The sequence below is a fragment of the Rhamphochromis sp. 'chilingali' genome (genome assembly GCF_963969265.1).
Source record: "Rhamphochromis sp. 'chilingali' genome assembly, chromosome: 20".
NCBI lineage: Eukaryota > Metazoa > Chordata > Actinopteri > Cichliformes > Cichlidae > Rhamphochromis > Rhamphochromis sp. 'chilingali'.
Window position 1 is genome coordinate 153,642 of NC_137947.1, and position 16,717 is coordinate 170,358.

A 16,717-nucleotide genomic window follows, 5' to 3' on the forward strand; every position below is an offset into this window, starting at 1 on the left:
CGGCGGCCGTTACAACTTATGTCTAAAAATGTATCGTTTCATGCATCGGATAAAACACTCGACTCCAGCAACATGACGCGCAGCTGGAAACACTTCACGCAAGACGAGCTGCCCGAGATTCACAGAATTTACAGAAAATGTTACATTTTTGTGATTTATATCGTTTTCAGACGATAGATGTCTTATATCAGGATATGAGATTTTAGTCATATCGCACAGCCCTAGTTACAAATGATCTTCTTATGGCCTCTGACAGTGGACTCATCTCTGTGCTTGTCCTGCTAGACCTCAGTGCAGCGTTCGATACTGTCGACCATAATATCCTATTAGAGCGATTAGAACATGCTGTAGGTATTACAGGTACTGCACTGCAGTGGTTTGTATCATATCTATCTAATAGACTCCAGTTTGTGCATGTAAATGGAGAGTCCTCTTCACACACTGAGGTTAATTATGGAGTTCCACAGGGTTCAGTGCTAGGGCCAATTCTGTTTACATTATACATGCTTCCCTTAGGCAGCATCATTAGAAGACATAGCATACATTTACACTGCTATGCAGATGACACCCAGCTCTATCTGTCCATGAAGCCAGATAACACACACCAATTAGTTAAACTGCAGGAATGTCTTAAAGACATAAAGACCTGGATGGCCGCTAACTTTCTGCTTCTTCATTCAGATCAAACTGAGGTTATTGTACTCGGCCCTGAAAATCTTAGAAATATGGTATCTAAGCAGATTCTTACTCTGGATGGCATTACCTTGGCCTCCAGTAACGCTGTGAGGAACCTTGGAGTCATTTTTGACCAGGACATGTCCTTCAACGCACATATTAAACAAATATGTAAGACTGCTTTCTTCCATTTGTGCAACATCTCTAAAGTTAGAAATATCCTGTCTCAGAGTGACGCTGAAAAACTAGTTCATGCATTTATTACTTCCAGGCTGGACTCACTGTCGCCAAAGTGCTTGCTCATAGGGGGTCATATGATTGTTGGGTTTTTCTCTGAATGTATTATTGTAGGGTCTACCTTACAATATAAAGCACCTTGAGGTGACTGTTGTTGTGATTTGGCACTATATAAATAAAATTGAATTGAATTGAATAGAGAGTCACAGAGAGACATCAGTCTGACCTCTTCGGTGTCCTGGTTGCCATCTCCCGGTGTGTGTTTCTGGCAGTAAGGGCCGGTCTTCCAGGCTTCAGAGTCTCCACAGTCACAGAAACCACCTCCTCCGGACGTTGTCATCTGCACGCGCGCGCACACACACACACACACAAAAAACCCAGAAAAGTTCTCTGCTCATTTGTTTAGGGACGAACAGGATGAGAGCTGCCAGAGCTACAATCAGACCACCAGCAGATGTGCTGGTGGTCTGATTGTCTTAAACCAAACAGTCAGAATCAGACCTACAAATAACTGAGTATCATTTTTAGTTGCTCCAATTAAATTTCAGCAAAATGGACTAGCCTAGGATCATTTTTTCATTTAGATTTTTGGGGGTTTCTTTGAATTCAGCCGTTCGCAAGGCAGGGCTGGACTGGGACAAAAAAAAAAAAAAAAAAAAAAAAAAAAAAAATCAGCCCAGGCATTTTGACTAGAGACCGGCCCACCGGGTATTACAGGAAAATAAAAATTAATACCGCTGTTTTAACAGCACCCTCTTTCATCTGAGAGCAAATGCCCCCTCCTCAGAGTATGCCCAAATGATGGAGCTGCAGAAGCTGGTGATAGCCGCATACTCAGCCGGACGGTGGACACGGAGATGCTCATACAAGTTAGTCGTGTTTGAGTACTCTGCTCGCACTTTACGTCTGCACAAGTGGCACACCGCTTTGGTTACATCCTTAGGTTTACCTCTTTCATCCCAAATTTACCTCTTTCATCCCGACTTTATATTTTTTTTAGTGCTGTCAGCGTTAATGCACAGTCATCACGACTAACGCGATTAACAATTAACCCATCTGGAGTGCAGACTGAGTCAAAATCTTTATGCTTTATGGGCAATAATCAAACAAGAGAGAGGGGACTTGCAACACCAAAGCCAATTTGATCAGTTTCATGATTGAAGTAGCAACAGGAGTGGGAGGAATAAGTCCAGCTTTGTGTCTTTGTTTCATTCTAGCTGAAGTCCAGGACAAATCGCTTCCTTTTCACCTCAGTAATATTCGGTAATAAGACTGCTTTCAGAGGGAGGGCGCAGCCGACCTCCTCGGCTGTAATTAGTCCAGCCCAGAGTCGATCATGACCAGTTGGCCAATCCACCCCCTTTCATTGTTTATACCGTTACAAAAACGAACCAAAAAAAAAAAAAAAAAAAAAAAAAAAAAAAAAGACATTGGCCCATAAAAACGAAAAATCCCCATCGGGCATATCGGGAGGGTTGGTCATTTTTCTGTCTATCAAACGATGTGGCTTCTTTTCTTTCCCAACACATTACCCAAGTAATATCAGTACAGCTATCCAGGATAAGGATTTTGTTTTACATCTGAGATCTGACGTTTGTTTCTTTTAAAGTGTCCCTTTCACGTATTTAAGCAGTTTATTTTCTGTAGATCTGAGGTCAGACACATCCAGCTGATGATGATCAAGTCCGAGATGGTCTTCCTCCTCTTCTCTGTTCCATCTGCAGCACTTGAGCAAGAACACCTGAGTTACTGGATTATTGCTCGGCGTGTTCTCTTAAACTGACCTCCTCCTTTATTTTAAACCTCTTTAACTATTTTATCCTTTTAAAACTCTGTAAATATCAGTAACTTCTTAAAAACCTTAACCGCTGTCTTCCAACACATAGACTGTGATGTCCACTGAATAACAGAGGACGCCATATACCCATGATGACCAAACTCTGTGTGTGTGTGTGTGTGTGTGTGTGTGTGTGTGTGTGTGTGTGTGTGTGTGTGTGTGTGTGTGTGTGTGTGTGTGTGTGTGCGCGCGCGCTTACCCTGTATCGATGCTCTTTATGAACGCTGCCCAAGAAACACTTCATGCAGAGGACACATGTCGGGTCGGCCGCACATTCCCTGCACACACACAGATCATCACTTAAAATGAGTCACCTGTGTTGCATGTGTCACCTGTGGACGTGCGTCTCCTACCTGCAGGAGTAGGTGGGCTCTCCCACCTTAAACACGTGCCCGCAAAGCGCTGATGGTTGGTTGTTCTCCTGCAGCAGCGCCAGGCCACCTGCTGGCTCCTCCCCCAGAAGGAGCCACTCCAGTGGTGCAAGGAGGAGGAGCTGACAAGCGAGCTCCTCCCTCTGCTCCTCTCTGTCACTGCTGCTCAGCCCCAAGCAAAAGATTCTGGGTACGTATATGGCCAGGTGACGGCACACTTCCTGCTGCAGGTCGGCAGCTGCGAGCCACCGCTGAGATGGAGGAAGAGGTGGAGATCAGTGACGGCTCACACATGCTTTAATGAACAGTGGTTAAACAGTACGACTGTGAGTGCTCTGGCAAACAAAGCACGAAAAAACATCAGCTTCAGTTATTCTTTAATAAACTCGAGCTCATTGTTCACAACAGACACCTGCAGCACACAGGTGTGTACAAATTCACACCTGTGTGCAACAATTTCAAATTGTGGCACTGTGGCGTGCACTGACAGGTGAGTAATGGTGAAGGTTTTTGAAGTGTTGCTTAAATGTAATACAAGTAACAAAAACAGAGTGACAGATGGAGATCGGTGGCTCTGCTCGCTGACAGGAAATAGGAGCTGCAGGTCACTGATAATCAGCTCAGACTGTCACAGCCACTCAGTCAGAATAACACACTGACCTGGTTACCAGGGGACAGCATACAGACAAAAGGCCGACACAGACCTACAAAGCAGCAAACAACCAGTAGACACTGAGCTACAAACCAGCTAAGGACCAGTAAACGCTGACATACAAACCATCTAACAACCAGTAAACACTGACATACAGGGAGTGCAGAATTATTAGGCAAATGAGTATTTTGTCCACTTCATCCTCTCCATGCATGTTGTCCTACTCCAAGCTGTATAGGCTCGAAAGCCTACTACCAATTAAGCATATTAGGTGATGTGCATCTCTGTAATGAGAAGGGGTGTGGTCTAATGACATCAACACCCTATATCTGGTGTGCATAATTATTAGGCAACGTCCTTTCCTTTGGCAAAATGGGTCAAAAGAAGGACTTGACAGGCTCAGAAAAGTCAAAAATAGTGAGATATCTTGCAGAGGGATGCAGCAGTCTCAAACTTGCAAAGCTTCTGAAGCGTGATCATCGAACAATCAAGCGTTTCATTCAAAATAGTCAACAGGGTCGCAAGAAGCGTGTGGAAAAACCAAGGCGCAAAATAACTGCCCATGAACTGAGAAAAGTCAAGCGTGCAGCTGCCAAGATGCCACTTGCCACCAGTTTGGCCATATTTCAGAGCTGCAACATCACTGGAGTGCCCAAAAGCACAAGGTGTGCAATACTCAGAGACATGGCCAAGGTAAGAAAGGCTGAAAGACGACCACCACTGAACAAGACACACAAGCTGAAACGTCAAGACTGGGCCAAGAAATATCTCAAGACTGGTTTTTCTAAGGTTTTATGGACTGATGAAATGAGAGTGAGTCTTGATGGGCCAGATGGATGGGCCCGTGGCTGGATTGGTAAAGGACAGAGAGCTCCAGTCCCACTCAGACGCCAGCAAGGTGGAGGTGGAGTACTGGTTTGGGCTGGTATCATCAAAGATGAGCTTGTGGGGCCTTTTCGGGTTGAGGATGGAGTCAAGCTCAACTCCCAGTCCTACTGCCAGTTTCTGGAAGACACCTTCTTCAAGCAGTGGTACAGGAAGAAGTCTGCATCCTTCAAGAAAAACATGATTTTCATGCAGGACAATGCTCCATCACACGCGTCCAAGTACTCCACAGCGTGGCTGCAAGAAAGGGTATAAAAGAAGAAAAACTAATGACATGGCCTCCTTGTTCACCTGATCTGAACCCCATTGAGAACCTGTGGTCCATCATCAAATGTGAGATTTACAAGGAGGGAAAACAGTACACCTCTCTGAACAGTGTCTGGGAGGCTGTGGTTGCTGCTGCACGCAATGTTGATGGTGAACAGATCAAAACACTGACAGAATCCATGGATGGCAGGCTTTTGAGTGTCCTTGCAAAGAAAGGTGGCTATATTGGTCGCTGATTAGTTTTTGTTTTGTTTTTGAATGTCAGAGATGTATATTTGTGAATGTGGAGATGTTATATTGGTGTCACTGGTAAAAATAAATTATTGAAATGGGTATATATTTGTTTTTTGTTAAGTTGCCTAATAATTATGCACAGTAATAGTCACCTGCACACACAGATATCCCCCTAAAATAGCTAAAACTAAAAACAAACTGAAAACTACTTCCAAAAACATTCAGCTTTGATATTAATGAGTTTTTTGGGTTCATTGAGAACATGGTTGTTGTTCAACAATAAAATTATTCCTCACAAATACAACTTGCCTAATAATTCTGCACTGCCTGTACAAACCAGCGAACAACCAGTAAACACTGACATACAAACCAGCGAACAACCAGTAAACACTGAGCTGCAAACCAGCTAACAACCAGTAAACACTGAGCTCCAAACCAGCTAACAACCAGTAAACACTGAGCTACAAACCAGCAAACAACCAGTAAACACTGAGCTGCAAACCAGCTAACAACCAGTAAACACTGAGCTGCAAACCAGCGAACAACCAGTAAACACTGACATACAAACCAGCGAACAACCAGTAAACACTGAGCTCCAAACCAGCTAACAACCAGTAAACACTGAGCTCCAAACCAGCTAACAACCAGTAAACACTGAGCTACAAACCAGCAAACAACCAGTAAACACTGAGCTGCAAACCAGCTAACAACCAGTAAACACTGAGCTCCAAACCAGCTAACAACCAGTAAACACTGAGCTACAAACCAGCAAACAACCAGTAAACACTGAGCTACAAACCAGCAAACAACCAGTAAACGCTGACATTAGGGCTGCCACAAACGATTATTTTAATAGTCGACTGGTCAGATCATGCATCCATTAGACATAAATTGTACAGCTGATTACAACCAGCATGCATCTGCTCTTATATAACTATCATTAGCTGACAGCGTGAAGTGTTTAAGGTGCTAACTAACAATAAAGAGCAGATGATAGTTTATTAAACTTTTAATAAAATTTACAGATTGTCTCGGTGGAGTTTAATAAACTCGGCCGTCTGCTCCTTGCTATCTAAAATATAACAGGACACTGGAGTAAACTCTCGGCCGTCTCACACTACTGTTTAATCAGTTTTCCGTTTGACATTTATTCAGCTGTGTGAAAACAAAGGAGGAACCCACTCGATGGATTAATAACGTTTTATTTTATCTAATCTAATAACTTTAATCTCAGGCAAACCGATTTACTCACAAACAAAACACTGAAAAAAGTCAAACAATAACATTTTTAGGTTATCTAAGTGACTTATATATATCATGTTTAACTAAGTAGCGAAAGACTGTGGTGATCTGAAAATGATGTGCCAGGAGTTAAAAGTTTATTTTGTGACCCAGAAAGAGTAATAAGTGTACTATTAAAGCTAAGCAGCGGCCGCCATTGTTGGAAACTTGAATTGTCTGAGCCGCGCTATGAATCCTGGGATCCTGGGGAAAAGGAGGATGCATTTGCAGCAGTCTTTGAATTTGGACAGTCTTCGTCACGTCGCTGTAACGTAATCAGCCTACAAATGCGGCCTCCGAAGGATGTGGCCCCTGAATTTGGACCGGAGGTTCCTTCTTCTTCTTCGGGTTTAACGGCAGCTGGCATTCTCGTAGATTCATTGCTGCCATCTTCTGTTTCAGTTCGTTATTACACTCTTAAAACCTACTTATGCCTGCGTCTTTCAGGATTTTACAAAGATTCAAACGACGCGTCGACTATTGAATTAGCCGTCAACGATTGTGACTAGTTTGGTAAATTGTAAATGGACTGGTTCTTACATAGTGCTTTTCTACTCAAAGTGCTTTATGTGTTCATATGAAAGGGGCGGGGCTCTCAGCATTGAACCAATCAAACCTGGATTCAAGTGTAGTGACAGCAAAACAGCTGACTTTAGAAACTAAGGCTACGTTCACACTGCAGGTCTTAATGCTCAATTCCGATCTAGTGTGAACCCTCAAAGTGGCCCGCATGCGCAACAGAAGACGTCACACACAACGCGCTCTGTTTAGACCCAGAGCAACCAGTGTTGTTTGACTGTTTCGGGCTTTACGTTTCCCAATTTTGCTTTAAGTTATAAAGTTATTTTGTTATCTACATTTGGCCTAATAATGATCCTTATTGCTGTTTTAGAGGAGCGGTGCTTCAAAGGATAGCTGCAGATTTCTGTCAGAATCTGCAGAATATACAGTACAAATAAAATGTTCACGTTTCTCCAACATTGTCTTCCCAACAGTTTCACTGGATGCCCAGGAAGCGTTCACGATGTCTTCTCCGGCGCTGATAATTGGCGTCTGTCTTGTGTCAGCGACGTAACCATCTCCTCACACCTAGGTATTCACCACTCATCCAACGTGTGAAACCTGCTGTGAGGACAATTAAAGTGTGGCCAGAGGGGACAGACGCAGTGCTCCAGGACAGATTTAAAAACACAGACTGGAATATGTTCACCCACACAGACCTGTACTGGATTACATCTCCGAAACCACAGATAGTGTCACCACCCAGAAACGGATCACCATGTACTCCAACCAGAAGCCTTGGATGAACTGGGATGTTCGTCTCCTCCTGAAGGCCCACAACACCGCCTTTAGGTCAGGAGATGCACACGCCTACAGCACAGCCAGGGCTAATCTAAAGAAGGGCATCAAAAAAAGCCAAACACCATTACAAAAAAAAGGTAGAAGAACACTTCTCCAACTCCAACCCCCGACGCATGTGGCAAGGACTCCAGACCATTACAGACTACAGGACCACCAAACCCTCCCCCGCATCCTCTGATGTCTCCTTCCTCAACGAGCTCAACAACTTTTATGTTCGTTTTGAGCGAGGGAACCCCACAACCACAGCAGACATGACGCCAGACCACCAACCTCTGACTCTCTCCCCCACCGATGTAGGAGCGGTGCTGAGCAGGATCAATGTCCACAAGGCTGCAGGCCCTGATGGCATCCCCGGGCGTGTTCTCAGAGCGTGTTCTGGGGAGCTTGCAGGAGTGCTCACAGACATATTCAACCTGTCCTTGGCCCACGCTGTGGTACTGGCCTGCATCAAATCCACCTCCATCGTCCCGATACCCAAAAACTCCAACCCATCTTGCCTCAATGACTACCGCCCAGTAGCACTCACCCCCATCATCACTAAGTGCTTAGAGCAGCTGGTCCTAGCACACTTCAAATCCTGTCTCCCCCCCACCCTGGACCCCCACCAATTCGCATACCGCCAGAACAGGAGCACAGAGGATGCAGTCTCCATCGCACTGCACTCTGTCCTCTCACACCTGGACAACAACAACACCTACGCCAGAATGCTGTTTATAGACTTCAGTTCAGCGTTCAATACAATCCACCCCTCACAACTCATCAGGAAACTGACAGACCTGGGCATCAGTTCCCTCATCTGCAAATGGTTACTGGACTTCCTGACCAACCGCCCCCAACATGTCCGGCTGGATAACCACTGTTCATCTACAATCACGATGAACACCGGTGTACCACAAGGCTGTGTGATGAGCCCTTTCCTCTACTCCCTCTTCACCCACGACTGCAGACCTGCTGATGGTTCCAACACCATCATTAAGTTTGCAGATGACACCACGGTGATTGGCCTCATCAGTGACAACGATGAGGTGGATCATCTGGCTGAGTGGTGCGACAGAACCAACCTGCTGCTTAACACCGAGAAGACCAAGGAGCTCATCGTGGACTACAGGAGGAATGCTGACCCACATCCACCCATCCACATTAAGGGGACGGCTGTGGAGCATGTGAGCAGCTTCAAGTTCCTGGGAGTCCACATCTCCGAGGATCTCACCTGGACGACCAACTGCTCCAAGCTGGTCAAGAAGGCTCACCAGCGCCTCTTCTTCTTGAGGACTCTGAGGAAGAACCACCTGTCCTCAGACATCCTGGTGAACTTCTATCGCTGCACCATCGAGAGCATCCTGACCAACTGTATAACAGTCTGGTACGGGAACTGCTCTGCCTCGGACCGGAAGGCGTTGCAGAGGGTCGTGAAAACTGCCCAGCGCATCGCCGGAGCACAACTTCCTGCCATAAAAGACATCTACAGGAAGCGGTGTCTAAAAAGGGCTGGGAAAATCATCAAAGACCCCAGTCACCCATCACATGGACTCTTCACCCTCCTGCCCTCTGGGAGGCACTACAGGAGCCTCCCAGAGGGCACCAGGTACCGGAACAGCTTCTTCCCCACAGCTGTCAGACTCCTGAACTGGACTGAACATACACACACACACACCCACAATGGACAACTGTACCCTCAAACACACAATAATAACATGGACTGAACCACCACTCACAACCACCAGCACTTTATATAGCCTCTGTAGAAACTATCCACACCCTCACTTATCTTAACTGCACTACTGTATAGCTCTGTGTAAATAATCATTATGTACATTCGATAATTTTTAATTCTACAACTGTTTACAACTTGCATAGTTCCCATTTCTGTATAGCTGTATATCTCAGATTTCTGTAAAGTTATTTATTTCATATTCTGTATAGTTTTTCATAGTTATATCCTGTTCATAGCCTGTACATAGCTTGTACTCACTACAGCCTGTACATTACAGTACGAATATTCACAACATACTTCATACCGTGTACATTATAACATACCATAATAGACCCATTTCTGTAATATACCTACATATCTATACTATTGCTAATATATATTGTAATATATCTATATCACTAAAGCACTTCTGGATGGATGCAAACTGCATTGTGGTACTGGTGTCAAGCCAGCCTCCAATTCGAGACTCGCAGTCAAGCCAGCCTCCAGTTTGTTTTACGTTCCCTGTGTATTCAAAGTATTACGGGAATGGATGTGGAAACCGGATTTCAAAATAAAAGCCAACTTCGAGTGAATTAACAGATATGTTAAGAACATAATAACATATAATTTAGGCTTTTTTTTTTCTTTACAAACTCTAATGTTAGATCTATATGACACAGCCTTGTACCCTAATTGTGCCCTGTCACTATCAAGGCCATCTTATTTTGGATTTCAAAGTAAAAGCCCTGTGAATCTTCATTTTTGAACTACTCTTTCAATGACTTAATAATGCTCTTAAAAGCAAAAATCGTATTTCCAAATACTATTTGAACTTTATATCAACACTTTCCAACCACAGTCTTTTTCACAGTGATACCATATCAATATCAAGTCATTCTGATTTTGCTCTCAAAAATAAAAGACTTTTCAAATTGTCCATAATTGACCTAACTTTCAGTGATTTCAAAATGCTCTAAAAAGGAAAATTCCTGTTTCCACAGGGTAATTCCACCTTAGATCAACAGTATACAGCCCCACAGTGATACCATATCAATATCAAGTCATTCTGATTATGCTCTCAAAAATAAAAGCCCTTTCAAATTGAGCATATACGACCTACTTTTTTAACGATTTCAAAATGGTCTTAAACAGAATTTTGCTATTTCCACAGGATGAATCCATGTTAGATCAACAGTATACAACCCCACAGTGATACCATATCAATATCAAGTCATTCTGATTTTGCCTTCCAAAATAAAAGACTTTTCAAATTGCCAAGATACGACCTACTATTTTAAAGATTTCAAAATGCTCTAAAAATGAAAATTGCTGTTTCCACAGGATAATTTCACTTTAGGTCAACCGTATACAACCTCACGATGTTACCATATTAATTTCAAGTAATTCTGATTATGCCTTCCAAAATAAAGGCCTGTTGAAAATGCCCATAATTTACCTAACTTTCAGTGATTTCAAAATGCTCTACAATGGAAAATTCCTGTTTCCACAGGGTAATTCCACTTTAGGTCAACCGTATACAACCTCACGATGTTACCATGTCAATTTCAAGTCAGTCTGATTTTGCTTTTCAAAATAAAAGCTTTTTCAATTTGCCCATATATGACTTACTCTTGGAGCGAATTCAAAATGCTCTAAGATGGAAAATTGCTGTTTCCACAGCATAATTCCATTCCAGATCAACAGTATCCAACCCGACAGTAAAACCATGTAAATTTCATGTTGATCTGATTTCGCCTTTCAAATTAATGGCCCGTCGAATTTGTCCATATGTGATATACTCTTTCAATTATTTCAGAATGTTTTAAAAATGAAAATTTCTGTTTCAACACATATTGGGTTTTCATTTTGAAAAGCAAAATCAGACTCAATTGATTATGACAGAATTCGAATCATGAAGATGTAAAAGGAAGCTGTCATTCTATATAAAGAAATTACAAAACAACTTGCAAACCATTTCCAGGGCGATTATTTTTAAATCCAAAACAAGAAAGACTTGATTTTCACAGTGTACAACTTTGAGGGAGTATATTATTGATTTAGAGGAAAAATTATTGCATGGGAACAGGGATTTTCCTATTTAACAGCATTCTAATGTCACCGAAAAGTATGGTCACCAACTCCACTGTTAGATTATATACAATGATATGTGTTGGCACAAACTGGTATTAATTCATAGAAGCTGGAACTTTCCATTTAATGCCATTCTGAAGTTGTGGAAAGAGAAGCTCCTATAAACAAAGTCAAAAGGCTTGTACTCTGAAATGCAAAACGAGATTGAGATGTTACCACTGTAGAGGTTGTGTATGGTTTGCATGAACTCCAATTACTTAGTGGAAACAGTAATTTTCCTGTTAACAGCATCCGCGTTTAATTATTAAAAGTACCAAATGAACAATTATAATTCCGATACTGACGTGATAAAACTGTGGGGTTGTATACTGTCAATGTAGAGTGAAATGATCTTGTGGAAACAGCAACTTTGCTTTTAATGGGATTCTGAAGTCAGTGAAAGAGTGGGTCATACATGGACAATTTCAATGGACCATTACTTTGAAAGGCAAATTGACTTGATATCACCGTGATAGTGTGCACTGTTGATCTTGAGTGAAATTATCCCGTGGAAACAGCAATTTTCATTTTTAAAACATTCTGAAATAATTGAAAGAGTATATCACATATGGACAAATTCGACGGGCCATTAATTTGAAAGGCGAAATCAGACCAACATGAAATTTACATGGTTTTACTGTCGGGTTGGATACTGTTGATCTAAAGTGGAATTATCCTGTGGAAAGAGCAATTTTCATTTTTAGAGCGTTCTGAATTCTTTAAAAGAGTAGGTCGTATATCGGCAATTTGAAAAGTCTTATTTTGGAAGGCAACATCAGACTGATTTGATATTGATATGGTATCACTGTGGGGTTGGATACTATTGATCTAAAGTGGAATTATGCTGTGGAAACAGCAATTTTCCATCTTAGAGCATTTTGAATTCGCTCCAAGAGTAAGTCATATATGGGCAAATTGAAAAAGCTTTTATTTTGAAAGGCAAAATCAGACTGACTTGAAATTGACATGGTAACATCGTGAGGTTGTATACTGTTGCTCTAAAGTGGAATTACCCTGTGGAAACAGGAATTTTCATTTTTAGAGCATTTTGAAATCACTGAAAGTTAGGTCAATTATGGACAATTTAAAAAGTCTTTTATTTTGGAAGGCATAATCAGAATGACTTGATATTGATATGGTATCACTGTGGGGCTGTATACTGTTGATCTAAGGTGGAATTACCCTGTGGAAACAGGAATTTTCCTTTTTAGAGCATTTTGAAATCACTGAAAGTTAGGTCAATTATGGACAATTTGAAAAGGCTTTTATTTTTGAGAGCAAAATCAGAATGACTTGATATTGATATGGTATCACTGTGAAAAAGACTGTGGTTGGAAAGCGTTGATATAAAGTTCAAATAGTATTTGGAAATACGACTTTTGCTTTTAAGAGCATTATTAAGTCATTGAAAGAGTAGTTCAAAAATGAAGATTCACAGGGCTTTTACTTTGAAATCCAAAATAAGATGGCCTTGATAGTGACAGGGCACAATTAGGGTACAAGGCTGTGTCATATAGATCTAACATTAGAGTTTGTAAAAAAAAAAAGAAAAAAAAAAAGCCTAAATTATATGTTATTATGTTCTTAACATATCTGTTAATTCACTCGAAGTTGGCTTTTATTTTGAAATCCGGTTTCCACATCCATTCCCGTAATACTTTGAATACACAGGGAACGTAAAACAAACTGGAGGCTGGCTTGACTGCAAGTCTCGAATTGGAGGCTGGCTTGACACAAGTATTTCGTTGCCCTGTACCTGTGCATGTGCAATGACAATAAAGTTGAATTCTATTCTATTCTATTCTAAAAGACGGATTTAATGCAACATGACCATTCAAATAGCAGTCGCTTTCTAAAACATCAGATATGTATCGGATTCAGTACCACATACGAAAGTGACCCAGATCGGATTTGAAAATATTGGATTTGTGCCGTTCACACTGTCACACCATGATCGGATAGATGGGTCACATAGGGTCAAAAAAGCTGTATTTGATGCACCTTCGCCTGCAGTGTGAACAGAGCCTAAGACTGAAATATTAGAGCAACATGAAGAGTTAAACTCAGACTGACTGTAACACAGCTGCTGCTGACAGAGCAGCAGTGAGGCTGTGTGTGTGTGTGTGTGTGTGTAGGTGCGCACATTTCAAACACTTTGCTGCGTCAGACTGGAAACTGTCCGTGTCCTGAGAGCTGTGTGAGCAGCCTGATCGATCAGAGAACCTGATGATCTTCTGAGTGTTTCATTAGATTAAAATTTGTATTTCCGCTCCAGCCTCTGCAAAGTTTTAGCCCACCTGGTGATTACACTACCTGCTGGGTTGATGAGGTCAGCAGGTACACACAGGTGTAGTGTTCTTATAGAGCGGCACAACTATGTTCAGCCAGCAGGACAAAATAAAGGTGAGTCTCAGAATCAGCGGTAAAGGTAACGATCCTCCATCAGGAGAATTTGTCAGGGTACACTTTGTAAGGCCTGATCAATCAGGTGATCAGTCAGGTAAACAACCTGCTGTAGGTAGGAAAAAGAAACATACTTAAATGTGAGACGTACCTGTGCAGCGGTCTAAGCGTTCTCAGGACCTGTTCCACCCCGTTACCTGAACCTCATGTATCTATCCATCAGCTGTCAAACACACCCGAGATGCTCACCTGCTCCAGCTGTTCTCTCACAATTGCACAGGCAAGTTCACCTGTGTGTACTCAGGTCAGGTGACCTTCTGCAACCAGGTGATTCTGACGTTAAACAGGCGCTCAGGACCGTCTCATTAAAGGGTTAACAGCTTAATCAGCGTTACTAACAGGCGTGAACACACAGTTGTAGCGCTTTAGGGTTACCATTAGCATTAGCATGAAAACAACCACGGATCGCTGACCCGCGCGGACAGCAGCGGCCGGAGCTCGGCCACACACCGGGACACGCTGCGCAGCGTCCGCGGGGCTCAAGGCTCCTGGAGCCGCTTACCGACGCGGTGTCTTTGGCGGAGAAATCCAGGAACTCCGAGCATAAAGCAGACGGATCTCTGTCAGCCTCGGTCGCCGCCATCTTTCCTCCCTCTGCTCGGTGCTGGAGCAGGAAGAACCTGGAACTGGAAATGACCAGAATGGGGGGCGTGGCCAATGTTGTTTTTTCCGGTGTTTGTTTTTAGAATAGAGACTTAGAGCTTTTTATTGTCATTGTGCAGTTTCTTGGACAGCGAAATTGGGTAGCTGAACCACAAAGGTGCTAAAGTAAGAAGAGAAACCAATACAACGAAGGCGGAAAATAAATAAATAATCAAATAAATAGAATAAAATAAAAAACAGTGTATATGTATACATATGTGAGTAGAATAGAATAGAATAATCCTTTAATTGTCCCACAAGGGGAAATTTGGTTGTAACAGCAGCCAGAAAGACACATATATATAAACAAACAGTACACAGAACAGAAACATACACAATTTTTCTTACATATTTACACATGGACAATGGTTACTATAAACAGAGTACTGTACAGTTATAAAATTAAATAAAAATAACTACAGGTAAGAGGAAAACCAGGTTGTAGTGCGAATCGGTTGATTAAATTATTGCAGTTACAGCATTGATGTAAACATCTATGTTTGTTGGGAGCAGTTCTGATTGTACAGTCTGACAGCTGCAGGGAGGAAGGACCTGCGGAAACGCTCCTTCATGCATCTAGGATGCAGCAGTCTGTCACTGAAGGAGCTCTGCAGTTCAACAACATTTACATGCATAGGGTGGGAGACTCTGTCCATCAGTGATGTTATTTTGGCCAGAGTCCTTCTGTCTTCCACCACCTGCACTGGTTTTAACTCGCAGATTAAAAGAACACAAACGTTTAGCTCCTGGGCACGAGTTCAGTTTAATAAGAACAAAATGTATTAATAACAATAGTAATGTTGCGGGAATTGCCGTCTTGTGTGTGACTGGGTGCAGTAAGGAGTGTATGTGATGTGTGTGTGAGCATGCGCGTGAAGGAAACGCGGGGAGCGAAAGAGAAAAATGGAGAGAGTGTGTCATGGGTAGAGAGGGCGACCGGGAGCAGCGTTCTAACGGGCTTTCGAAGTGTGCAGTACTGTTATTAAAGCCTCATCTCTTCAGTACTCTCCGGTGCCTCAGCTGATTTCTGTCTGCCTCACTACTCCACAAAAGTGAAGGGAGTTAACCCCGAAGGAGGACAAACTTCGGCCCTGGAGGAAGCATCTCCCCTCGCGTCTCCCGACCACGGTCAAGGGACTGACGGCGAGGAATGGTTAACACTGGCAACCACGAAGGGACCCTCTCACGTTGTCAAAGGAGTGGTGAGCACTGAGAAAAACCGACAGGCTAAAGCGGCTAACGATAAAGCCGAGTGACCGTAATTACAAGTGTATTAGCCCGTAGCTAAGCTAACTCGCGATGGCCGCTGCTCGCCATTCTTGTGAAAAGTACGGACTTGAGACCAATTACTCCAACCCGTTCATATCGCTGACCAGTGTCTCCGAGGGTGCCGCGAGCATTAGGGAAGCTAACAGAGACAGGGCTGTGACTAAATGTGAACATATGAACCCATTCCTGTGTGCCGAAAGTTGTGCTAACACACATGCTAATGGAGAGGGTGTATTCGCGCCGCCCGATGGTCCTGCCCGGCCGCAGTTTTCCCGCATGAATCCCTTCGTTGAAGCTGAATGCCGCAGCTACGGCCGTGAGGGAAACACGGGCAGCAGCATGAACTATTATCCAGCTCCTACTCCCCAAATGAAAATCCACTATCCAGACTCAAACCCATTTTCCTCCGCTCACATGGATAGTTTTGTACACAGCACACCGGCTCAGTTTAACGCAATGTTAAATACACCCATGCAATGTATGCCTTCCAGTAGCCTTAATGAAGCCATAAGCTATGGGGAAACCACTGCACAGCATAAACCCCGCTCGAAACCAGGCAAGACCCGCTGTGTGCCCCGTCAGCCCCCACCTGACAGTGAAGAGGACGGTGACACTAGAGAGTCCCCACCCTACGTCCGGGCCAATATGACGGCACCACACCGTGGAAGGAATTTCTGCACAGGTTTAAGAGCTGCGCTGAAGCCAACTATTGGTCA

At 43.1% G+C, this 16,717-nt stretch overlaps 1 protein-coding gene across 1 annotated transcript in view; it reads right to left on the reverse strand.

Annotated features, from left to right (window-relative positions):
- ubr2 (ubiquitin protein ligase E3 component n-recognin 2) overlaps positions 1-14,718 on the reverse strand; it is a 57,425-nt gene extending 42,707 nt beyond the window's left edge. Inside the window, 4 exon segments of the mRNA XM_080869333.1 lie at positions 1,139-1,252; positions 2,949-3,027; positions 3,103-3,371; positions 14,593-14,718. Coding sequence (XP_080725459.1) covers positions 1,139-1,252; positions 2,949-3,027; positions 3,103-3,371; positions 14,593-14,673 — 543 coding nt within the window. The 5' untranslated portion in view covers positions 14,674-14,718.
- Positions 14,719-16,717: the final 1,999 nt, after the last annotated feature.